This window comes from Typopeltis vanoorti, chromosome 1, assembly GCF_054136105.1.
Source record: "Typopeltis vanoorti isolate ZY-2024b chromosome 1, IOZ_Tvanoo_1.0, whole genome shotgun sequence".
Lineage (NCBI taxonomy): Eukaryota > Metazoa > Arthropoda > Arachnida > Uropygi > Thelyphonidae > Typopeltis > Typopeltis vanoorti.
In genome coordinates, this window is record NC_143549.1 from 25,911,020 (window position 1) to 25,937,199 (window position 26,180).

Below are 26,180 nucleotides of genomic sequence, written 5' to 3' on the forward strand. Positions count from 1 at the left end.
ATTAAAGTTATTATTTCTATTACAATAATGTATAGTCAGAATACACTGATACATTGAGCTATTAATATTTTTTAAAATTGTTAGGATGTAACATATACGGGCTCAATGTATTAATAATACGAAAAACGAAAACTCGAAAGATTTGCAGTTGCGGGCATAGCTCAACGAACTAGACCAAAAAAAAAAAAAAGCTCAACAGACTAGAGCAATGAACCGGAAATCCAAAGAAGACACTGGCTCAACTCCAGCTGGCCGCCCTACAAAATGTTTTCATTTTTCAAGTGTTAAAACAAAAAAGTTATTATTTCTATTATTTATTTTATAAATCAATGTTGAAACTTCCGACATTCTGAGAAACGTTTTTCCAATAAACTATCGATTTTGTTCATAGTTAAAATATATTGTTCATGGATGTAATAAAAATTTAAACTTTAAAATAAATTATAACAAAAAACGACAACAATAATTAAACACACTAAAAACAATAAAACAGATCAACAACAAGAATAAATAATAAGACAATGAAAGAATCACCCACTATTTACGTACAAATGCAGTGACTGGGCAAGACTAAACTGGCCCCAAGATAAGCGTTGCGCCCAGTAAACAAACACTATCGCTAGTGCACGTGCTTCACAATCAAAGAATTGCATGCTATGTACATATGCGAAAATACAGTGACTGGGCCAGACTAAACTGGCCCCAAGATAAGTGTTGTGCCTGGTAAACAAACATGATCGCTAGTGCACTTACCTCATACATGCCCTGTGTTCTACACGTATAAAATAGGGCCAGCCATGGCTAGACCCAGAGACCGTACTAAGTCGCATTAAGAACCTCCGTAGTACAATTGGAAGAATGACGGTACATTGCGCCCTTCGAATGGAATAGGCCTAAGTTCAATTCTCATTGTGATGGGAAGAATCTTTATCTGGACGATTTCAATCAAAGGCGAGTTAGCTGATCTCATACGGAGATAGCAGGGTTTTTCTCCCGGAAACTCTGGTTTTTCATCCTGCATACAGACAAACTGGCCCTTCAGAACACACGCAATTTACAGACAAAAAATACTAGTTGTGGTGGTGGAGATAGAGGGCATTGATGGAGATGATTTGTAGTAGAGGTTCGGTGTAGTGGTTGATACAGTTGTAAGTGTCTTCCAACAATGAGTCTTCGGACTCCTTGGAGGCATCAGGAATAATAATAATAATGCAATATTGCCACAAAATATTACAGTAATTTTTTTTATTAAACAATAAAACGTGTTGGAAATAGATCAAAAATAATAATTACAAGAAACATTTTTTTAAAACTACAATTATTGGGCTAGTTATACAAATATAGGTGGGGCCTGGCCCCTATAGACAAGCCGCCCCTGGGTATAATTAAAAACTTATGAGCAGAGGGAAAGAGAGTTGTTTGCTAAATATAAATAACCAGCAATAAATTTTGCAAAGACCTTTGATAGCCTCCCAAAAGACAAGCTGGTAATTAAACTAGAACAGATGGAGTTAGATGGTAGATTACTTTGTTGGATTGGAGACTGGCTGTCTGTTAGGTATCAGCAACGTTTATGGAGGAGAAAGAAGTCTGTATGAGGGACATTATTCAATTTGTATGTAATAACATCGGGGAGGGCTTGAATGGCGATACACAGTTGTTTGCAGATGATGATGCAAAGTTCGGAAGTTATGAAGAGAAGAATAGGTGTTGCAGCCTTGAATAGACTGAGTGAGTGGGCAAGTGTGGAGTTACCAATTCAATGTAGCAACATGCGAGATTTTAAATTTTGGGAAGCAAAGATGTGATGCAGAGTATAAAATTGGTAGGTATATTTTACAGGTGTGGAAGAGATGAAGAACCTTGGGTGGGACCTGAAATTTCAGGAACATTTTACTAAAACTGAAACAGCACAGTATAACTAACAGGGTGCACCATGAGAAGGTGAAGATTGGACATTAGGTCAGAAGCCCTGGTCAGTTTTCTGCATTCCTTTAAAGGCTATGTGGGGGTCTCCTCTCAGTTATATAGCTTTGACCCTTCACAAGTATACTTGAGAAAGGGTTAAGAAGGATTGTGGAAGAGAAGCTTGGTGAAGAACAAGCTGAATTCAGGCCAAATAGAGGCTGTCAGGATCAGATTTTTACTTTACGACAAATAGTTAAGAAAATCATGGGAATTGTTATGTCGTGGTTTTTCTTTAATTCTATGTTACTATTATCCCCTCTTGTGCCAACTAAGAATGAGATCTCCAGTTTATCTCTCTGGGGCCATCTCCTTTTCGAATTCTGACAAATTTGTTTGTTCCAGCTGCGCCAGTCAGAATCCTAGGACAGAAGAATTCGTACTCAGAGAAACTTTCCCAGAGTTCTAACAGCTACCTAAATTCATTAAATATATATATATATATATATATATATATATATATATATATATATATATATATATATATAGCGTCTGTAGAGATCTCAGTTTGCAGTCATGGCCCTATCCTTTCTAATTATTCTATACCTTCCCCTTATGCACAGGTTCAAACTTTTATGAGTGGTAAATTAGTCTCATGCTCAAGCAAAACTCAGGCTTACAAAGTAAAACATGTTTATTAAAGATCTAATTAATTTACAATTAGGTTTAACCATATCAAAAGCTTATCACATTACCTATACTAAATCAACTGACAATCATAAATGAACACTCTAGTTAATGAACGTATAGTATAGCTCATATCTTCTGGTCAACTAAAATACACTTAGCATGGGAAAACACAAGTTTACAATTTTAACTTCAAACACTAACACAGACCCCACTACATTAATTAGGTCTCACACAAGGACTTAAGTCCTCCGATTACCAGTCCAATGGAGCTAACATGTTACAATGCATATAAGTCATTCAAAACGTTCTCTAGGCAATTGTCCATTTTCTTCCAACTAGAAATTGATTCACCCTTTTCCTCTAATGCTAACTGTTAATAAAATAAGAGAATTCTGTACATTACCACCACTGCATGAGGTTATGTTCCCCTAGTCAGTCCTTTACTGCTTCAGTGGGTTGCGTCCACGAGGAGGTCACTTCGCTCATCTCGTACAATCATTTCTGCACTGGGAAAACAACGCTCGTCTTGCTGGTCACTATCGTCAGACTGCCTGTCTCCCTGGAGGAACTTTCCATTGTCTCATTCCGGTAGCACTTCTACCAATGGCCCGAGTCGGTGGATGGCGTCATCTTGCCCGATACTCACCAGTCAGCAATGGGGACAAACTTACCGTCCGAAGTTGCAGAATTCCCTTCCGGTGGTCAGCATCGTGGGTCCGAAAGAAAACAGGAACAGAAAAAACCGGGGTTGAAACCCACGTGAACCCGCATTTATTATCCCTTGTTGTGCCCTCTTTTTCGTTGCAGAAGTTTTCTCACGGCACCTTCCTATTGGTCCTTAAGTTGTTTAGTCGCAACTCTTCTCCTCAAGAGCGCTCTTTTCGGGAAACGAGAGTTCAATTCGCTTTCCATAAATGCCTTCACTTCTGGCGTTACGCTTATCATGGGTAACTCGCACGCAACCTTTGGACCTTTGTTTGCATTGACATACATTTTGCATAGAGTATTTTTTCTTACTAGTGTTTTCAAACAACAATATTTCTATCTAGACAGACAAATTCCTCCTTTTTTTTTTGTACTTCATTTTAAGGTAATTCAATTATGTTCTCTATTAACAATTTGTTTCTTTACTAATAGTAAAAGTATTTCTTGGTTATTATTGCATTATTGTTAAATCTTGAATGAATGATCCTCTTGACGAAAAGGTCCTTATTCAAGATCTAACAGAATATAACAAAGATTTGTATTTAATTTTGTAGATCTGGAAAAGGCATATGACAAGGTGCCAAGAGAAAAGTTATTCAAAACACTACAGCTGTATGGTGTCCGTGGAGTATTATATCAAGCAAGTCTTTGAGTTGTATGTCAGCAGTTAGGCAGTTAGAATTGAAGGAAGTACAGGAAGCTGGTTCAATGTTAAATCTGGTCTCAGACAAGGATGTACATTATCCACTATTATTGGATATGTTAAATCTCAGCTCTTTTCTTTATGCGAATGATGTTATAATTCTAAATAAATCTGCTACAAGTCTGCAAGACTCCCTGACTAAATTGAATAACTATTGTAATAGAAATGGCATGAAGGTCAGCAAAATAACAAGTCAAAGAAAATGAAAATAGGCAGAAACATTGAGAATATCAAATGTATAAATGTATTATGAATGGAGAACCTATAGAACAAGTAAAACATTTCAGATACTTAGACACCTTTTTTTTTTTTTTTTTTTTAGTGAAGATGTAAATTAAATATGGAAATAGACAACAAAGCTGGTATGGTAGGACATCAACTGAATAAATTTATATGGAATAAGAGAGAAATTAGTCAAAACACTACTATGTTCTCCCCAGGACCTTTTGAATGAGTTCTCCCCAGGACCTTTTGAATTGAATCATTTCCTGCTTTTCAATGCAGAAAGTCATGATCAATGTGATGCTTCTGAGATTCTTTTTGATTATTATTCTAGAAATTGAAGTCCTGCAGTTATAAAACTATGAAAGTACTAAACTAGAATTGGCAGTTGCTTAAAAAATGATTAATGAACAGTCATACAAGAATCTAGATCCAAGACAAATGCTGCTGAAATTAGCAACAACACCTGAGCTCAAAAAGTCATTTCCAAATTCAGGAAAAATAGCTGCTGTTGGACTGGCCATACCTATGAGCACAGCTGAATGTGAAAGGGGTTTCTCTGCATTAAAAACTATAAAAACCTGTATGAGGAATTGCATCAGTCAGAACACACTAAATAATCTGATGCTGATTTCACTGGAGTGACCAGATCCAACAGATTTTAATTATGAAAAAGCTGCTGACAACTGAGTTTCTAAGAAGAGCAGAATTAATGTATAGAATTTTAAGTTGGGAGCATTACAAGGTTTTTCATTACTTCATGAGAAAATAAGAAAAATCCTAGTCTTGTTTGTTATAATTACTATATAAAATATTATCCTTGTTTGAAGTAATTTCTAATAAAATTACTATTTTAATTTGTTATGAAAAAAGAGTCTTTCTTAACTCATTCAAAATTTTTGTGTGCCTGGCTAATGCTTCATTCCACCCAGCTGGTAAAAATTTCTGGGGAGAACACTGCACTAAATTAGCTGTATACAAGACAGTGTTCAAGCCAATTTTAACTTATGGATGTGAGAACTGGGTTAAAATAAAACTTGAGGAAAGATTAGAGACCACAGATATGAGTCCTGAGAAAGATTAGGGATGTAAACAGATGGCAATAACATATTAAAAAAGAGAATATTGGGAAAGAACTTGACATTGTTAGCAGAGCTAATATTAGGTGGAATGGTCACTTAAACAGAATGGGAGAGGAAAGATTAGCAAAAGAAGTTTTCTCCGCCATGTTGGCAGGAATAAGACAGAGAGGAAGGGAAGACCAAGATATAGGTGGATTGATACAGTAAAAAGGGAAATATAAGATCTGATAATGTTGGAGTTTTGACAGGTAACATGATTTGGAGAAAAATTGTAGACGGGAAGTAAGTGGTGATGTAAGTTTTTCATGTAGTACTATCATATTCTGTACATCCCTCGAGGATACATGTCAGGAATTTGATGATGATTATGGTGATGCAAGTAGACTCATGTTGATATGTTGCCCAACAGCAATGTTTGAGATTTTTAATCTCTATTATTAAGATACAGTTCATTAAAAATTTCAATAATTTAGAAGTTACTGATTATCTGTGACAACAGAGGATTGAAATTTTAATTTAAAATTACACCATTTACAGTTCTGACTTCATCAGGAATAAGAATATCTGTAACAGGTTTTGCTAATAACTTTTTCACATAAAAATTAGTGCATACACTGAATATCACCTTTTTTTTTTTTTTTAAATCAATCCCATTCACAATTATTATTACAGGCGACTCCAGGGAGTCCTTAGACTCATCGAGGGAGGCACTAAACATCATGTCCACACAACTATAAGACATTCTCACAGTATCTATCATACCTTGCCTTGAACACGCTCACCGTCATAGCACCCACAACAGACTCTGGCAGCTTATTCCACTCATTTACCACTCTAAAAGTAAAGACCCCTGCTAACCACACTCTTGCTCAGCTTCCATAGGTGTCCCCTAGTTCTCCCACCACCAGTCCTGATCCCCAAATATATCCTCTGAATATATCTTATAGAAACCCTTTAGCAATTTGAATGTCTCAATCATATCATCCCTTTTTCCACCTATCAACTAATTTCTGCAACCCACAAATCTTCAACCTGTTCTCATATGGTTCATTCCATAGACCTGCTAGCATCTTAGTCACTCGCCTCTGGATCCTCTCCACCTCCTCCAAATCAAGAAGGAACCGAGGTGACCAAATCTGGGAACAGTAGTCGAGATGAGGTCTTATCAAGGCTCGGCACAGAGGTATAATAACTTGCTTGTCTCTGCTCATCAAGGTATTTTTCAACAACCAAGTGAGTTGATGAGCTGATTTAGCTACTTTTGCAATGTGCCCCCTAAACTTCATCTCCCTATCCACCAACACTCCCAAGTCTCATCAATCTCCTGGAGTACAGTTCCACCAATGTGGTATACTGCTGCTAATCTTTTCACCCCAAAATGCATAACTTTACATTTTGTCACATTAAATTGACATCCATTCCCCTTAGCAACAGAACTCCAATCTATCCAAGTCATCCTGCAAGATTTTGACATCTTCTGCATTCACTATCGCCTTACCCAACTTGGCATCATCAGTGAACAAATGAACTGTTCCTCTTAGATCCTTCCCTATATGCATGAAACTATTTTCCCTTCTTTCCACACCTTCGGGACTAAACCAGACCCGAGACTCAGATTAAACAACATGGTCAAGGGCACTGATAATTCCTTAGCCGCTTCACGCAAGACCTGTGCCGGTATACCATCCAATCCCACAGATGTATTCACATTAAGATTCTGTAATAGACTATTCACCTCCACTTCATTCATCACAATTCCCGTATAAACTAATGGTTCCTTCATTTTTTCAATGTCACCACCTGGATGATATATTTTTGCAAAGTGCTCGCTCAGTAACTCCACTATATGAACTGATTCAGTGACCTACTTACCATCGTCATTCCTTAAAATCATTTTGCCATGTACAGTTTTTTCTTGCTTGCAGCATATTGAAAGAACTGTTTGGGATTCTCTTTAGCTTGTATAACTAGTTTCCTTTCATAATCCGCTTTTGTTTTTTTTACCACGCTCGTTACCCTTCTGGCCTGCACTTTATACCGTTCGTGTGCCTGCAGGTCACCCCTTTCTTTAAATTCCCTCTATAGTTGTTTCTTTTTTTTGCAGCTCAAGCTCAATGGTGTTATTCATCCATTTAACCCCTACTTGTTTTTCGGACCCTAGGTATACAATCACCCATAACCTCCTGTAAATACTCCTTGACCACTTCCCATACTCTATCAACATCCAGCCCTTGCAGTTGTACATGCCATGGCACCGATCCAAGCAATCTCCTAAGCTTGTCATACTTGCCAGCACGGTAATTCCACATATACCCTGTCTTAATCGAAAATTCCACACCTTTAGCCACCTCCCAGGTCAAGACCTTATGATCACGCTCACCAATAGGCGGCAACATGGTCATATTCATTTATACCGTTCATGTGCCTGCAGGTCACCCCTTTCTTTAAATTCCCTCTACAGTTGTTTCTTTTTTTTGCAGCTCAAGCTTAATGGTGTTATTCATCCATTTAACCCCTACTTGTTTTTCGGACCCTAGTCAAATTCAAATTCAGTCAAATTCTCAGATTCTCTTACCAGGTCAAGCACTCTCAACTCAAACCCATCGTATTTTCAATTACATGCTGTCTCAGATAGTTATCCCTTAATAATTGAATAAAATCCATTTCCTTCCTCACATGTCCTCTCCTCCTTCCAATCAATGTTACCATAGTCGAAATCCCCCATAATAATTACCCTCCTTCCACTCATTTCATCAATTTGTTTATGCATACTATCTCCACCATCTATTCCATCACCTGGTCTGTGGCAGCACCCAACTATATATTTTATTCTGCCAGTCTCAACCTCACACCAAATAGCCTCAAATGAGCTCTTTTCACTATCCTGCGATACAACTTCAATTCTCCTTGGCTGCAGTTCATCAGCTATCATCAATAACACTCCTCCTCTCATTTTATTCTCTCTGTCCCTCCTAAACACACTATAACCTACATATTCTATTCCACTAACTATATCATCTTCTGTCAGCCATGTTTCACTAATGCCAATAACCTGTGGCCAGGAAGAGCCAATCAAGGCCAAAAATTCTTCCTTCTTGTTCCTAATACTCCTGGCATTAGTATACATGAAGTGCAGTGATCCCTTTGTCCCACCCCTATCTTGATGCATTATTCTAAATATCCCATTCCCATTTTTTGTCCATAGTACTGGCTCGGGTACATTATATACATTCTTACATTCAACTGTCTCACTGATGTCCGCATATCCACTCCCCCCTCCCCCCTTGGTAGTTCTAGTTTCCTGGTTCTGCACATCCATTTTCACTTTCATAGGAAGAAAAATCTACTATAATACATCAGTGCTATATGCAAGGTGTAGGTGAGAGCTGAGAAAACTGAAAAAGAAAATATATTGACATTTTTCTTGAACAGTTTATGGTGGCATTCTTGGGAAATATTTCATGAGAAAGGTTGTTCCAGAGGACAGCAATAGATGGAAAAAAAGGAGTAAACATCGATCTTCAGTGTTCTGTTGGGAAGTAGATGTTACACATGTAAGAAAAGAATTTTTAGGGCTGTTTTGAGTTTGCTATTCTAAACATGAACAGTATTTTAAGTTTTAAGAATGGGAAGATTTGGGATTTGCAGACTTAGTAGTTGGATGATGGATGAAAGTAGCACCTCGAGCAAAAAATGTCACTTTTTTTTTGAGGATAATGAAGCTACTAATGTGATATAGTTATTCAGGAGAGGCTGGAAGTAGTGCCAGTCAAGGATTGAGATCTGATCATGTCTTGTGATGTGTGTATTACTGAGGGTAAGTGCAGGTGAGCTGAAATCCACTTTGCAAGAAAAAAGGCTAGCCTGCATTTTGGTAACATTGAAGGTGACGAGGTTACCCATGTCCCATCGAAAAATGGTATGGGGATCAGTGTTTAAGACAGTTATCTTGAAGCTTAGCATGTGTGAAAACTGCACATGTCAAACTAATGGATGAATGACATATTACTGGAAATCCCAGCCACAGTCATAAGTACAATGCTTCACTATAACAAAGTATTTCTAAAGTTCCTACCTACAAGTTTGCTATAGTGAAAGCCTGTTGTATTATCACAAGTGAATAGAATTAGAGGTGATTTATGTATTTTATTTATGCAAATTGGATCATTTCTGTGTAGGAGAAAGAGGATAGATTGCAGAATAGACCACAGAGGCATTCTTGAGTTGAAGAAACTTAGAGAGAGAGAGAAAATCTTGCTAATAAAAGGGTGGTAGAAAGACCAACAGATGGCAATTTATTGAACAGATCCTCAATGATACTCAAATGCTCTAAAAATGTAAGGAACGAAAGTATACATTTTTCTGAACTCTCCATTACTCTGGAAAAGGTCGAGATAATGGCAATTGGTCAGTAGACTTATCTTCTCCCCTTCCAGTTTTTTTCTTTTAGTATTCTTTTCATGTCTTTTTTTTTGCCAAACACCAGATATATGACACACTATTTCCAGTATGATGGCAGGAAACAATTTGCCTTGGTCATTTATGCAAGAATTGGAGTGAGGTTAAATTTATCATTAGGTGCTGTAACAATGGTCGTAGTAGTACCATCTGAATGAGAGAGGTAGGTAGAAATGACAGAAGCTGTATCCAACTGCATTTGCAAGGGACTGGAAGGCATAACTTCTGTTTGGGAAGAAGGCAAGTTTTCTGTTATTGGCTTTTATGAAGTCAGACTTCATATAGTTGACAGCTGTTTTAAACATTTATTATAGCTTCAACATAGTGTAATGCAGGAATTCCTGTTGCAAGCAACCTGGAGCATGCTGATCCCCTCCCCTTCCCCTCAATGCAATAGCAAAAACCAGATAATATAAATTAATCTAATATAAATGAATGAACAGAAACTGTTTACAGTAGGTGATATACATTTCTAAAGAGGTAAACTGCTTAAATTAATTGAACTTTAGGACATTTATTTGAGTAAAGTGAAGATATCACTACAACTTTAAAAGTAAACTCTCAACAACTGCTCATTAAGTAATAAAAGCCAACAGTACCTACTGGTGGAGTGAACAATGGAGGTAATGGTTTAGGCCTTGCCGTTACTGTTGGCATAAATTCACCTACACAAATAAATATTTGTATTTATAAAATACTGTGAACAAAAGTGCTAACTAAAATTCAAAAATTTACATTAATTGTCATTTAAAAAAAAAATAATAAAACGTGAGGACCACTGCAATTAAAACTAGTGCCAAAGTTAAGATGTCAATAATTTTGCAGAGAGCAACTAAGTGCTTCTTAACTGCATACTTGTTTCACAAATGACTTGCAGGAATCTTTCATGGACATATTTTCTCAAACACTGAAAAAAACTGACATACAGCTCCAATACATCTGAAAATGTTATTTTAAATGAGCATGCATAAAACACACAATGTTCAGAAAGAAATCAAAATCTTACAATACCTGCTGGTGGAGTTGAGAGAGGTGGTGAGGGTTTGGGTCTTGCCGTTATTGTTGATGTAAATATAACACCTGCACAAATAAATATTTGTATTTAATGTTATATTATAAGAAGCATTGATATACTACAAAAATTCACATCAGCTGTTATTGAGGCATATCACAATCAGCTAATGGATTTGACAGATGGACTGAAATTCCAGAATTAAAATTTTTGATTCACATATCAAAATTTATTTTGGATTTTGTAAATATGAAGTGTGCATATTTTTCTGAAGCACATAACTTTAACCGATCATTACATTATATTTAACTTTTTTTCTGAGGAGAAATGTTTTTCTAATACTTATCTTTTTTTTTTTTTTAAATTTTTAGTGAATACTGTAATGTTTTGAGATGTGTTAATAATGGTATAAGCATCTATACCAGGGACACACAAAATATGACCTACAGCATATATGTATACTAGCCTGAAATATTTATAGCGTGCAGCTGATGCTTCCAATACATTTTGATGAAATTAAATATTACAAATATATTATTACTATTAATTTAATGAAACTGATCATCATGAATATATTTTGCATTCTTGACAATTAGTAAACAGAGGCAGTGTTTCATACTTGCCCTTAAGATGCAAAAGAATATTGTTATATATGGTCAATCACAGCAGCTACATGTTTTTTCTCAAGAATGAACTAAATTATCGTTATTATTATTATTATTATAAAAACTTCCATGGAGTTAAAGACTTATTGTGGGAGGTTTACTGTTATATACACAGTTTATCATACCGCACCTTAAATATGTCCACTGTCTTTGCGCTTACCACTTTCAGGCAATGCATTCCAATTACTCGCCACTCTCCATGCCAAAAAACCTGCTCCTCACCCCCTTTGCTCACACTCTCCTTATAATATAGCTTCCAGGATGACCTCTTGTTCTCTTCCTATCCTCACCCATTCTATGCAAAACCTCCATGACATTAATCTGGTATAATAACTTCTTAACAGCTTATGTCTCGATCATATTCCCTCTCCTCCTCATATCCACCAATTTCTGCAAATTGCATTTTGTCAATCTGTCTTCATACTCAACATCCAGAAACTAGAAACCACCTTAGCAAATCGTCTCTGAACTTTTTCCAATACACCTAGATTTTTTAACCAGATAACCAAATCTGCACATAGTAATCCATATGTGGCCTGATCAAAGTCTTATACAAGGGAACCATAACATCCTTATTTCTATAAGTCAGTGCCATCTGCATTATTCTCATTATCCGCTGTGTTGTCCTCACAATATTAGTAACATCTCTCAAATTTTATTATCAATCCCAGATCTCTCTTCTCCTCTACCTCTTCCAAGATATTTCCACCGATTGTGTACTCTACATCCTATCTCTGCTTCCCAATTTCAAAACCTTACACTTTACAACACAACTGTTATTCCCATTCATTTACCCATTCATTGTGTTGCTCTTAGGTTACACATATGATTGTCAATATTTTGCACTAGAATATGAAGCGTACAATAAACAAAATAATACAATACAAAGTCAGCTTGTGCTCTTAGAGAATACAGAGATAAATGTAAGAAAGCTAAACACTATGTAAAATTGGCTAAACAAAACTCATGGGAAGACTCTGGCAAGAACATAGAGAAAATAAATATCAGGAAGATGTCAAAATATTCTGGAGTCTGCTGAAAAGGCTCAGAATGGAGGAAAAAGTGTGCTAAAAAGATTAGAGATGACGGTGACATGAAAACTGGATAAAGGTGACATGAAAACTGGAGAAAAATATATCCTTGAGGTATGAAGTAATTACTTTGAAAAATTGCTAAACAAAACAAGCAGTGGTAGACCAGTGGTAAAAACACTCAACAGGCATGCAATCAGTAATATCCATACTTGAAATAGAAAAAACCATCAAAAGCCTCAAACATGGAAAAACAGCAGGAGTAGATGATATTTGACCAGAAATGCTCGAGTATGAAGGTATGAAAGTCTTTCAGTGGCTGCACTGCATTCCAGATGATTGGAATAAAGCACTCATAGTATCAAAAAAACTTGAATGTAAGAATTAGAGATATTTCCCTACTGAGTGTTCCTAGTAAGATTTATACAAGTGATTCGAGAAACGGTTGAGAAGGATTGTGGAAGGGAAGCTGTATTCAGGCCAAATACAGGCTGTCAAGATCAGATTTTCACTTTATGACAAATAGTTGAGAAATCGTGGGAATATAACAAAGATCTATATTTAAGCTTATGGACATAAAAAAATGCTCTGGAATCTGTTTTACTGGTTGAAACCTTTCATACTATAGTGCGCATATCTTCGAGTTCTTACCTAAAGGTCTTTAATGATTCTCGTGACAAGCTAAAACGCAAATTTGAATCACTGGTCAGCTTACCTAGATCCAGTAATAATGCTATTAGCATAGATAAAGTAGTTATAAATGTTTCCAGACGTCCACTAACAGACTGTGAACATTTTGTTTTATCAAAAGGACTTGATTTCGCTGAATAAGGTGCCGCTTATGGATTTTTTTCATAACATAGACAGAGGTATTCGATCCTTATCCCAAAAAACAGCCAACAGGTTATGTTTTGAATGTGCAAAAATTCTTTTTAATGCAAAGCCTCCTCGTCATAATCTTTCTTACTCCGAGTTTAAAGCATTGAAATCACTGAAGAATAACAATAATTTAATTATTACGAAAGCTGACAAGGGGAAAGCTGTAGTGATTTAAGATAGGAAGGAATATGAGAGAAAAATGTCTATTACTTCGCGACTGCTCAACTTATAGGCCTCTTACATCGGATCCTACTGGGAGTCAATTGAGGAGACTTAATTCTCTTATAGATAATGTATCTACATGGAATGAAGATCAAAAGAAAAAACTTAAAACCTTCTTCGGTCGTCCACCTAGATTGTATGGTCTTCCAAAAGTTCATAAACTAGGCATTCCGTTAGACCAGTCATAGATTGTATAGGTTGCCCCACTTACAAAATCTCAAAATTTTTATCAAATTTATTCTCCTCTTCAACTAGAAGAACTGATACTTATATAAAAAATATTCGGATTTCAAAAATAAAATTTCAGATCTTCATTTGGACATTTCTGATATCATGATCAATTTAGATGTTTCTTTATTTACAAATGTGCCTCTTTCTGAAAGCATTGAATTACTGCAAAGGAATTTCCTTCAGACATTGTAAACTTATTTGATTTTGTAATACGTTCCGGTTATTTTTCCTTTAAAAATAAGTTGTATCAACAAATTGAAGGAACAGCAATGGGCAATCCTCTTTCTCCTGCTATCTATCTCCAATTTCTTTATGGAACATTTTGAACAACGTATCTTTGACAACATTTCTTCCAGACCTACTCATTGGTTCAGATATGTCGATGACATTTTTGCTGTATGGAATGGCTCTTCGGATGAACTTCAACAATTTCTCACTGAGTTAAATGCACTTCATCCTAGGATCAAGTTTACCCTGGAAGTAGAATCAAATAAGCAGTTAGCCTTTTTAGATCTTCTAATTCTTTGCCAATCAGATGGTAACCTACATTTCTCAGTTTATAGAAAGAAGACTCATACAGGCCATTATATCCATGCAGAATCTCGTCACCATCCTAGTCAAAAGGCAGGAACTATTAAAACAATGGTTCATTGGGCCCACTCCTTTTGTTCTTCAGATGATCTTTTACAGAAAGAACTGCAACCTATAACTTCTTCCTTTCTATCTATTGGTTATAAGAATTGCTTCATTAAAAGAGCTTTGAGTAGTTTTAATATGTCTTCCTCTTCAAACACAGAAGAAATAATGCGCATTCCTATTCCTTATGTACAAGGCATCAGTGAACATATAGCAAAAGTTTTAAAACCACTGAATATTTTTGTTCAGTGGTTTTAAAACTTTCGACTGTTTAGAAAAATCTCCACCTTTCTCACTTCTCCTAAGGACAAGCTTCCACATCTTAATCATCCAGGTGTCTATGAGATTCTGTGCTCTTGTGGATTATCTTATTTCGGATAAACGGGAAGATCTGCCTCTATTCGGCTAGAAGAACACCAATCTTATATTGAATACTTTAAACCTGAAAAGTCTAGACTTGCAGAACATGCCATCTTCACTAGACATAGAATTCATTGGAAAAAGACAAGAGTTCTTCACAAAAGTCAGTTCCTCATGTAACACCTTTACAAAGAAACATGTGAAACTCTACCTAACTTAAACAGATCCGACGGCTTACGTCTATCCCCTTTATGGGAGATAGTACTTTACAAATCAGCTAATCTTTCCTAACTTTTTATTGTATTTATTTTTTTATTATTTTTTTTTTTTAGGAAATTTATTGACCTTTTTAGTTATCTTACACTAGCTACTTAGGTGGTGCTTTTTGGAAATTGTCAGTTATTGTTTAATTTGAGCTTAATATGTACTGAAGATGCCTGTGACACACAGGCAAAAATTATACTATTAAATAATCTTTGTACGCGAGTTTTTTTGTTCCATTACTAATTTTGTATCGATATGTCTACTCACAGTATACCTCTTTTAAAACTTAGTTATATGGTATCAATCGGCCTTTATATCAAGCAAAATGTAGTCTTTATTTGAGTTGTAAATTAGCAATTAGAATTGAAGTACAGGAAGGTGCTATGATGTTAAATCTGGTGTAAGAAAAGGATGTACATTATCCCCCTGTTATTCATTATCTATATAGATCTCATTATGAAGGAAAGTGATATTAAACCTGATATCAAAATTGGAGATGTTAATATCAGCTCTTTACTTTATGCAGATGATGTTATACTTTTAAATAAATCTGGTACAAGTCTGCAACATTCCCCGACTAATATGAATAACTGTTGTAATAAATTTGGTATGAAAATCAGCAATAAAAAGATAAAGACAATGAAAATAGGCAGAAACATTGAAAATATCAAATGCATCATGAATGGAGAACCTATAGAACAAGTAAAACATTTCAGCTGTGTAAGCACAATTTTTAGTGAAGACGAAAAATAAAATATGGAAATAGACAACAGAATCAACAAAGCTGGTATGGTAGGGAGTCAACTGAATAAATTTATATGGAATAAGAGAGAAATTAGTCAAAATACTAAATTAGCTGTATACAAGACAGTGTTCAAACCAGTTTTAACTTATGGATTTGAGAGCTGGGTCAGAAGTAAAACACTTTACCAAAGACTAGACCACAGATATGAGAATCCTGAGTAAGATTAGTGGCATCAATGGCAATAACATATTAAAAATGAGGATATTAGGAAAGAACTTGACATTGTTAGCATCCAGGAATGTGTTAGCAGAGCTAATCTAAGGTGGTATGGTCACTTAAACAGAACGGGAGAGGAAAGATTAGCAAAGCAAGTGTGATCTGCCAGGTTGGCAGGAAAAAGACACAGGAAATCCAAGATATAGGTGGATTGATATGGTAAAAAGTGCCTCAGAAGATAGAAATATAAGTTCTGATACTGTTGGAGTCTTGACAGGTAACAGCTTGGAGGAAAATTGTTGCCAGTTATTTAGTAATGATGTAAGTTGTTCATGTGGTACTATCATAATATCCTGTACACCCCTTGAGTGTACATGTCAGGAATATGATGATGATATTTAATATTAATCTCTCTCTTTGGATTTCTTAAATGCTTTAATATGGATCACTAGATAAATATGGGATTTGAAAATATAGATAATAGCAAGGGAAATGAAAATGATTATAGCAACAAAGAAAGAACACATTGATGCATCAGATATTTGTAATAAAAGTAATGAGTATGAGCCATAACATTATAATGCAGATGTTTAAAAAATATATCTTTATTCTGTTTGAATGAAATATTATAACTTCTCTTAAATTGTCTTTGCTTGAGTGGGTATGCCAACGTTACTAAAATTTTGAGAGCGATCATCGGGTATTGTAAGTTTGGGAAACACTGCTGTACATCCAATGAGGTACCTATCAAGAATTTGTTGATTTTTATTATGTCTTAATATCTCTTGAAGGTATAACTTAAAATGATGATAGAGCTTTGATGATAAAATGTTACAATGATATCCGGAACAGAGCATTTCAGATTTCGATCTGTTTGAAGATTATTGAAATCAAGTATTTATTTTATAATTTTTATAAATAGAGGAAAATAAAATTTACTTCTACCTGAACATCTTGGTGGTTCTGCAGTCCAACTGAAACTGTCACCACATGTAGCTGAAATTTTCTGTCCATCATCGCATTCATAAATTATCAAATCACCAGGTTTTCTGTCTTTCCGAGTTAAAATTATTCTACCACCAGGCAGATCTCCTGGATCAGGACATTTTTTTTCTTAAAATGAAAAATGTTAATTATATTACACAGTTACTCATTTTGTTAATTATTTGTAAACAATGCATTCACTAAACATATGACAACTAATAATATGTTATCAAGCACAAAAAATCTCTAAAAGAGTGCTTAAGAGTAAAGTAGTAGTTTATTACAAATATGAATGTTTACTTCACATAAGCAATTTGAATAAGCTTTAATTTAACACGTTGACCACCGTAATGTTAAACAATTTTGTGATCCTCGGGCCAACTTCTTTTTGTTTTACAATTTGCTGAAAGTAACATAAAATAATCATATTTTATGATTTTTTATCTATTTCATGCAGCTAAATAGGTTTGTTAAGTGTGAATCAGGTGTGCACCGTGCAGCCTGAGAAGGATTGTTTTACTGACTGGGCAGAGCGGCGCACACGTCATTTGCACTTCACACAAGGTCAAACTTGCATATCTATGACGTGTACGAACAGTTAGTTATATGTGTTCAGTGTTTTGTCCAGTGGAATAAATTTGTTACAGTGATAAATAGTCATAAATTGCTCTAATATGGGAGACTACGAAAAAGAGCAACGTCATTTAGAACCCTTGATAAATGAAGTTCTATCTGATGATGAACCATACAAATATTCGTCAGAAAGTTACAATGGAAATGATCTTAGTTCTGTCTTCAGATTCTGATTCTCTCATTGCTAGAAAGAGAATAAAAGTATCTACAACTGGTAATACCGAAGTTTTCACTCCTAATACATCAGTTTACTGTTGCTCATTCTGTAGAACAAACAATTGATGATGTTATAAGAAATCTGCATTTGACTAATGAATCTTACTCAGATGAAATACTTGGAAATGTGAATTCAACCGACCAACGATGGAATGAAATTACATGTGATAATCTAAAACATTTTCAGTTTGTGGATAATAATTTTGGAATAAAACAAAATGTTATTGAAGAAATGCAAGATAAACAGCCTATAAATTCTTTTTTTATGTTTGTTGATAAAAAAATGCTAGACCTAATGATGGAAGAAATTAACAGATATGCTCTTCAAAAATTTAGTAAGACAATTTTACCAAAAGCAAGGATAAGAAAGTGGAAAAACAAAAATCCCAATGAAATGAAAATATTTTTGGGTCTGTAAATTTGTTTGGGTTTAGTGCAGATGTCAAAATTAGTGTTATTGGTCAAATAACATCCTCTATACTACAGAAAGCAAACAAGTTATGTCAAGGAATCAGTTCGATCTTCTCAGTAACTGGCAGTTCACAGACAACGAGGGTGGAAATACTTCTGAAAGACTTTATAAAATTACACCTCTCATAAATCATAAGACAGGAGTAGGAAATGGAAATTGAATATGGAAATTGAAAGGCAGAGTAGGAAATGATTGTCAGACATACAAAAATATTTTGGGAAAATTTGGAGAAAAGAGCAAAGCTTATAATAATGGCAAATACCTGTTGGATTTCTGCTCAGGACATGGACTGCTTATTACTAACACCATGTTCCAACATAAAAATGTGCACAAATTCACATGGAGAGAAAGGAATAAGAAAAGTTTCATTGACTATGTTATTGTTGATAATGATGTTTTCTCCCTGGTGCAGGACACCAGGTGTACAGAGGATTTGAAATTGGAAGTGATCACTATTTAGTCTTCAGCAGGATAAAATTGAATTTCACATTGAAAAGAATAACATGTAAGAAAGTTTTAAAGCGAATAAAAGTTCAGCAGCGCTCAGATGTGAACTATAGACTAACATATACAAAGATTATTGAAGAAAAAATGAAAGTGTTTGAGAACAGGAACCAAACCTTGGAGATTCAGTGGCAAGCTTTGAAGAAAACCCTGATTGATTCAGCCAGAGAGGCATGTGGTGAGGTTGTCTGCAAGGATAATAAAATCAGAACTCCATGGTGAACACAGGAAGTTAAAGAGGCAGTGAAGGAAAAGAAGAAATCATATCAAACGTTCCTGGCAAATAAGTTAGTTTTTGCTCTTAGAGAATACAGACACAAATATAAGAAAGCAAAACACTGTGTAAAACTAGCTAAACAAAAGTCATGGGAGGACTTTGGCAAGAACATAGAAAATAAATATCAAGAAGATGGTAAGATATTCTGGAGGTTGTTGAGGAAACTTAGAAATGGAGGAAAGAGTGCTGTAAAAGGAGTTAGAGAAATGATAAAGGTGACATGAAAACAGGAGAAAAAGATATCCTTGAGGTATGGAGTACTTACTTCAAAAAACTGCTAAATAAAACAAGCAGTGATGACAGCACAGTGGTAAAAAACACTGACCAGGCATGCAGTCAGGAATACATATCCATACTTGAAGTAGAAAAAGCCATCAAAGGCCTGAAATGTGGAAAGGCATTAGGAGTAGATGATATTCAACCAGAAATGCTGAAGTATGGTGGTATAAGAGCCTTACAGTGACTGCACTTCATAGTTCAGAAGTGCCTGGACAGAGGGACGAATTCCTGATGATTGGAGTAGAGCTCTAATAGTGCCCATATATAAAAAGGGAAATAAAACTGAATGTGAGAATTACAGAGGTATTTCCCTACTGAGTGTTCCTGGCAAGATCCATGCAAGTATACTTGAGAAATGGTTGAGAAGAATTGTGGAAGTAAAGCTGGGTGAAGAACAAGCTGGATTCAGGCCAAATAGAGGCTGTCAGGATCAGATCTTAACTTTACGACAAATAGTCGAGAAAGCATGGGTTTTCTCGAAAACCCATGCTTTCTCGATCTGTATTTAAGTTTCAAATCTGTATTTAACAAAGATCTGTATTTAAGTTTTGTCGAGCTGGAAAAGGCATATGATAAGATGCCAAGAGAGAAGCTGTTCAATACGCTACAGTTATATGGTGTCAATGGGACATTATATCAAGCAATACTTAGTCTTTATTTCAGTTGTAAGTAGGCAGTTAGAATTGAAGGATGTACAGGAAGATGGTTTAATGTTAAATCTGGTGTGAGACAAGGATGTACATTATCCCCTCTGTTATTCATCATCTATATGGATCACATTATGAAACAAAGTGGTATTAAACATGATATCAGAATTAGAGCTCTAATGTCAGCTTTTTGCTTTATGCGGACGATGTTATACTTCTGAATAAATCCACTACAAGTTTGCAAGATTGCCTGACTAAATTGAATAACTGTTGTAATAGATATGGTATGAAGGTCAGCATTAAAAAGACAAAGACAATGAAAATAGGTAGAATTATTGAAAACGTTAACTGTGTTGTGAATGGGGAACCTGTGGCACAAGTAAAACATTTCAGATTTTTACTGAAGATGGTAAATTAAATATGGAAATAGACAACAGAATCAACAACGCTGGTATGGTAGGAAGTCAATTGAATAAATTTATATGGAATAAGAGAGAAATTAGTCAGAACACTAAATTAGCTGTATACAAGACAGTGCTCAAACCAGTTTTAACTTATGGATCAGAGAGCTGGGTCAGAAGTAAAACACTTGACCAAAGACTAGAGACCGCAGATATGAGAATCCTGAGGAAAATTAGAATCATGAACAGATGGCATCAATGGCAATATCATATTAAAAACGAGGATATTAGGAAAGAACTTGACATTGTCAGCATCCAGGAATGCATCAGCAGAGCTAATCTCAGGTGGTATGGTCACTTAAATAGAATGGGCGAGGAAAGATTACCAAAACAAGTGTTCTCTGCCAGGTTGGCAGGAAAACAACCCACAGGAAGACCAAGATATAGGTGGATTGAAATGGTACAATGTGCCTTAGACAATAGAAATATAAGATCTGATAATAATAATATTCGAGTCTGTATAAGTAATAGACTGATTTGGAGGAAAATTGTAGATAGGAAGTTAGTAATTATGTAAATTTTTCATGTAGTACTATCGTATCCTGTACACCTCTTGAGGGTACATGTCAGGAATGATGATGATGATAAATCATAAGAAAATATTTCCAGAAAATAATGATACCTTCAAGTGATATTTGCGTAGATGAAACTTTAGTTCCTTTCCGAGGTCATCTTGCCTTTCGTCAGTACATCAAGAATAAATGACACAAATTTGGCATAAAACTATTCATATTGTGTATTGAAGATGGATATACATATGATTTCAAGATATACTGCACTCCAATAAAGACCAATACCACTAATAGTGTTCCAACTTCAATTGTTATGGGACTTCGTGAGAATCTACTTGACCATGGACGCACAATATATGTAAATTATTATACCAGTATTGAATTAGCACCCAAACCTTTGAATAGACAAACACACCTTGTAGGCACTTTGAGAAAAAATCGTAAGGCAATTCCACAGGATGATACCCAGAAGAAATTGAAAAAGGGTGAAATAATTGGTAAAGAAAGTGACACAGGGGTGGTGGTAATAAAATGGTGCGATAAACATGAAATGCTTATGTTATCAACAACAAAATGAAATCTCTTACAGCAAGAAATGGCACTGAAGTGCAAAAGCCGGAAGCTATTATAGACTATAACAAAAGCAAAAGTTTTATTATCTATCCGATCAGGTAAAAGCCTATGCTTCTTGTCTTTGAAGAAGTGTGAAATGGTACTGAAAACTCTCAGTTGAAATTCTTTTAGGTTCTGCTATAGTGAATGCTTTTACAGTATATAAGCGAATTACTGATAAAAACATTAGCATCACAGAATTTAGAGAAAAACCTAAATCAGGTAAAAATTAAACCCTTGTAATAGGTTGGTTTATAGTTTATTTGGCACAAAAACTACAAAGGTCATACTGTACCATGCTAAAGGTTATAACATTAGCATTTACAGAAAAATAGTTTCATAAAGCAGCATCTCTAGGTAAACAGAACTACTGCAGAGAGCACAGCAACTCACAAGATCAGAGGTTATTACAGTAGTGCAAAAATATTTAACAATATAAGTTAATACATAATATATGAAACACTAAGCCAAGGAGTGCAGTATCTACATATATGTAAAGATTATAGTAGATGCCTTTATAGCAGTACAAAAATAAGCAAAAAGGGATTATTATATAATATGCATGGATGAAAATTAAATTTAGCAATGCAATAGAAACAGAATTTAGAATACATATAAACAGAATTACTAGAAAGTACGCAAATAGGTAAGATGTCCTACAGCATTACATGATTATTCGAAAAATAAAGTAATAAATAAGATGCATACACAAAATGCATGTTAAGTGATACAATATCTACATAGACAAAATTACTGAGGTTTCAGCAGTACATAAATAGATAATTATAGGTTAACATATGTATATACAAAACAAGTCAAGGAAAGCAGTGTCTACATCCAGGAAGATTACAACAAACATTATTATATTAATAAAAGGAATTATTATACAGCATTGACGCATACAATTTAAGTTTAGCATTATGGAATTTACATATTAACAAAATTACAGCAGAGTGATACAAATATACAAGATCAAGGCCTATGGTAATACATAATTGGTCAGATATATTACAAATAAAAGATAAAAGTTAAGTTAAGCAAAAAAGTATTTACATATAAACAAATTTATGGTCAAATGTGTTTGTACAAATTAATTCTTTCTAAAAAAATTAAAAACATCATGCAATTTGCCTGAGTAGTCTGCTAGCATTTCCATGAGTGTATATGTCTTGGTTAGATAGGTGAAAATTTCATTCCTCTCTCGTGTAAATTTTTGACAATCTACCAGAATATGATGAATAGTGAGATGTGTGTTGCATTTTTCACATATGGGAGGGTCGTCAGTTCTCAGTAAATGAGAATGCGTAAGGTGACTGTGACCTATGCAGAGCCTAGCAAGGACAACCTCTTCCCTTTTCTTTGTACGTTGACTAAAATGCCAGTGTTTAATTCCAGGTTTAATGTTATATAATTTGTTTGTTGATGTTTCTTGCCATGTTAACTCCCACTGAGCAATTAGCTTTGATCTGTTGTCTGTATATGGAACTGTCAAATAGTATGTGGAGAAGGCATGTGGGCTGATTTAGCAGCTGCATCTGCAGTCTCATTTCCTTTGATTCCGATGTGGCTGGGAATCCAGCAGAACTGAACATTGAAATTAAGGATTTTCATTTTGTGAAGCAGGTGTAGCACTTCATAAAGTACTGGATGAGGATTATACATAGGAGAAGAGATAGTCTGTAAAGAGCTCAATGAGTCTGTATAAATTTTACACTTTTGGTAGCAGTTTTCTTTTATATGCACAAGTGCAAGCTGAATGGCATGTAACTCTGCTGTATAATTACTGCAGTCTGGTGGGATCTGATTTGAGATAATGTCAGGAAACATAGCAGAATAGCCAACAGAGATGTTAGTTCTTGAACCATCAGTATAGATGGGCAAGAAATCAGCATGTGCTGCTCTGTGTGCATTAAACAGTTGCAGGTAGATGGATGATGGGGTATAAGATTTCTGTAGCTGACAAAGTGAGAGGTTGCAGAATGGTGTGCAAACCTGCCATGGAGGAATGGTGTTATGTTTAGTGTAGCTAATGTTGTCAACATTTATACTAACAGCTTGCATAGTTTCTTTAATACGCATACCAAAAGGATGTATAGCAGTTTGATGTGTGTGATATTGAGCTTCCCAATGCAGAGAGAAGATACTATTCCATGTAAGATGATCAGGGAGAGATTTTATTTTTAGGGCGTAATTAAGAGACAACTGTTTTTGTCGAAGTGATAGAGCCGGTTCATTTGCTTCTACATAGAGACTTGGAGTGGGTGAGGTGAAAGGCACCAGTAGCTATCCATATACCCTGATGATGGATGGAATCCAACCATCGTAGGTTACTCTGTCTTGCCGAACCATAGACTTGGGACCAATAATCCAGCTTTGAACGTATAAGTGCACGATAAAGATGGAGCAATGAAGCTCAATCAGCACCCCACCCAGTAGAGGACAGAGTGCGAAGGAGGTTCAAAGTTCTTTTGCACTTTTCTCTTAGTTGACAAATGTGTGCTAGAAATGCGACTTTTCTGTCAAAAATGAGTCCCAAGAACTTGGTTTCTGTAGTTAATGGAATAACAGTAGGTCCCATTCTTAGTTCAGGATCTGGATGATGAGTGCAGTTTTGACAGAAGTGTACACAGACACTTTTTTCTGTTGAAAACCTAAACCCATTATTAAGAGCCCACAGAGAGACAATCAATTGCTTGCTGAAGTTGTCTTTCAATTACCCTCATGTTATGTGAGTGACAGTAAATTATGAAGTCATCAACATAAAGAGCATTGTCTACAGTGGGAGGAAGCTGTTCAATGATTGAGTTGATTTTAATAGCAAAAAGGGTTACACTTAAGACACAGTCTTGGGGAACACCTTGTTCTTGAAGATATGGTTGAGATAGCGTACTTCCCACTCTGACTTGGAAAGTTCGTCTGGACAGAAAGTTTTTAATAAATATAGGGAGGTGTCCTTTGAGACCTAGGTTATAGAGGTCTTTTAATATGCCATATCTCCAGGTTGTGTCATAAGCTTTTTCCATGTCAAAAAAAGACAGAGAAAAGATGTTCTTGCTTCAAAAATGCATCTCTTATACATGTTTCTAACCGAACTAAATGATCTAAAGTTGATCGATGTCTACAGAAACCACATTGTGTATTGGAAAGAAGATTGTTGCTTTCTAAAAGAAGTCTGGCATTAACCATTTTCTCTAGTATCTTACAAAGACAGCTGGTCAGAGCAATGGGTCGATAATTATTTGCTTGTGTTGAATCTTTTCCTGATTTTGGGATAGCAATGACAATTGACTTATGCCAAGAATTTGGAAACTCCTCTGCAAGTATTCTATTGTACAATAAGAGAAGAAGATCCAAAGAAGATGATGTAGATGTTTTATCATTTCATAATGGATGTCATCAGGTCCTACTGCACTAGGGTGAGATTGTAGGAGAGCTCTTTTTAGTTCCTCCTTGACAAATGGCTGATTATATGGTTGAATGTTGGTAGAAAAATTAAGCCTTTGTTTCTCTTGCTGCTCTTTCCGCATTAAAAATTCTGGAGAATATGAAGCTGTTGCTGAGATTTTAGCAAAAGTTTCTCCCAAAGTATCTGCAATAGCTTTGGGATCAGCAAGAACACTTCATTCGATGTGGTGGGGTATCTACGAAATATGCTCCATGCTCTGTGTTGATCTTTTTTGGCTGCCTGACATTCTGGGTTCCACCAAGGCTTTGGATAGACTGGAAATTGAGATGATGTTTTTGGGATGGAGGTTGTTGCTGCCTGGACAATGCATTCTGTTATATATTTTACAGCTTCATTGATAGGTGTTTGACTGATGTCATCAGCATTAAATTTTGCAAGATGATAGAAAGTGTTCCAGTCAGCCTGGTCAATTTTCCATATAGGTATCCATGTGGGTGTGACATGGTTCCTGTGATGACATTGTGCAGATAACAGGAAAGTGATCACTTTCATATATCTTCAACATCACATGCGAGTAGTGGAAGAATGGAAGGGGAGCATATTGTAAGATCAATTGCAGAATATGAGTAGGTAGGCATATGGAAGAAAGTATTGAGTTTATTATTTAGAAGGGAAAGGTTATTATTATCAAGAATTTTTTCAATGCTTCGACCTCGTCTATTAGTGTTGGCACTACCCCATAGAGTATTATGACCGTTAAAGCCACCCATCAAAAGTATGGGTTCAGGCAGTTGCGAGATAAGGTTATCAAGATCAATTTCATTTAGCTCAGCATTTGGTGGTAAATAAATTGAACATACTGTAATAAGGAATCCCAGAGAAGCGAATCGCTACCGCTTCCAGAGAAGTATTAAGTTGGACCTGATGGAAAGGAGTATGACTGCCCACTAGGATAGCTACTCCTCCATGAGCAGGACCATCTCCAGTTCTATCCTTACGTACAACAGTGAAATTACTAAAGGAACAGTCTTCACTGGGTCTTAAGTAAGTTTCCTGTAGACAGAAACAGAAAGGTTTGTATTTCTGCAACAACATCTTGATATCATCAATATTCTGGCAGATCCCACGACACTTCAATTGTAAAAATTTTC

At 35.5% G+C, this 26,180-nt stretch overlaps 1 protein-coding gene across 3 annotated transcripts in view; it reads right to left on the reverse strand.

The window, feature by feature from the left end:
• Positions 1–26,180, reverse strand: part of LOC150109850 (protein lev-9-like) — a 189,483-nt gene that overhangs the window by 22,462 nt on the left and 140,841 nt on the right. Inside the window, exons 6-8 of one of the 3 annotated variants that reach the window (XM_090396970.1) lie at positions 16,972–17,139; positions 10,777–10,845; positions 10,365–10,430 (exon numbers count right to left, since the gene is read on the reverse strand). In XM_090396970.1, coding sequence (XP_090253096.1) covers positions 10,365–10,430; positions 10,777–10,845; positions 16,972–17,139 — 303 coding nt within the window. The remainder of the gene's footprint in view (positions 1–10,364; positions 10,431–10,776; positions 10,846–16,971; positions 17,140–26,180) is intronic. The other 2 variants (XM_090396986.1, XM_090396976.1) reach the window with 2 other exon arrangements.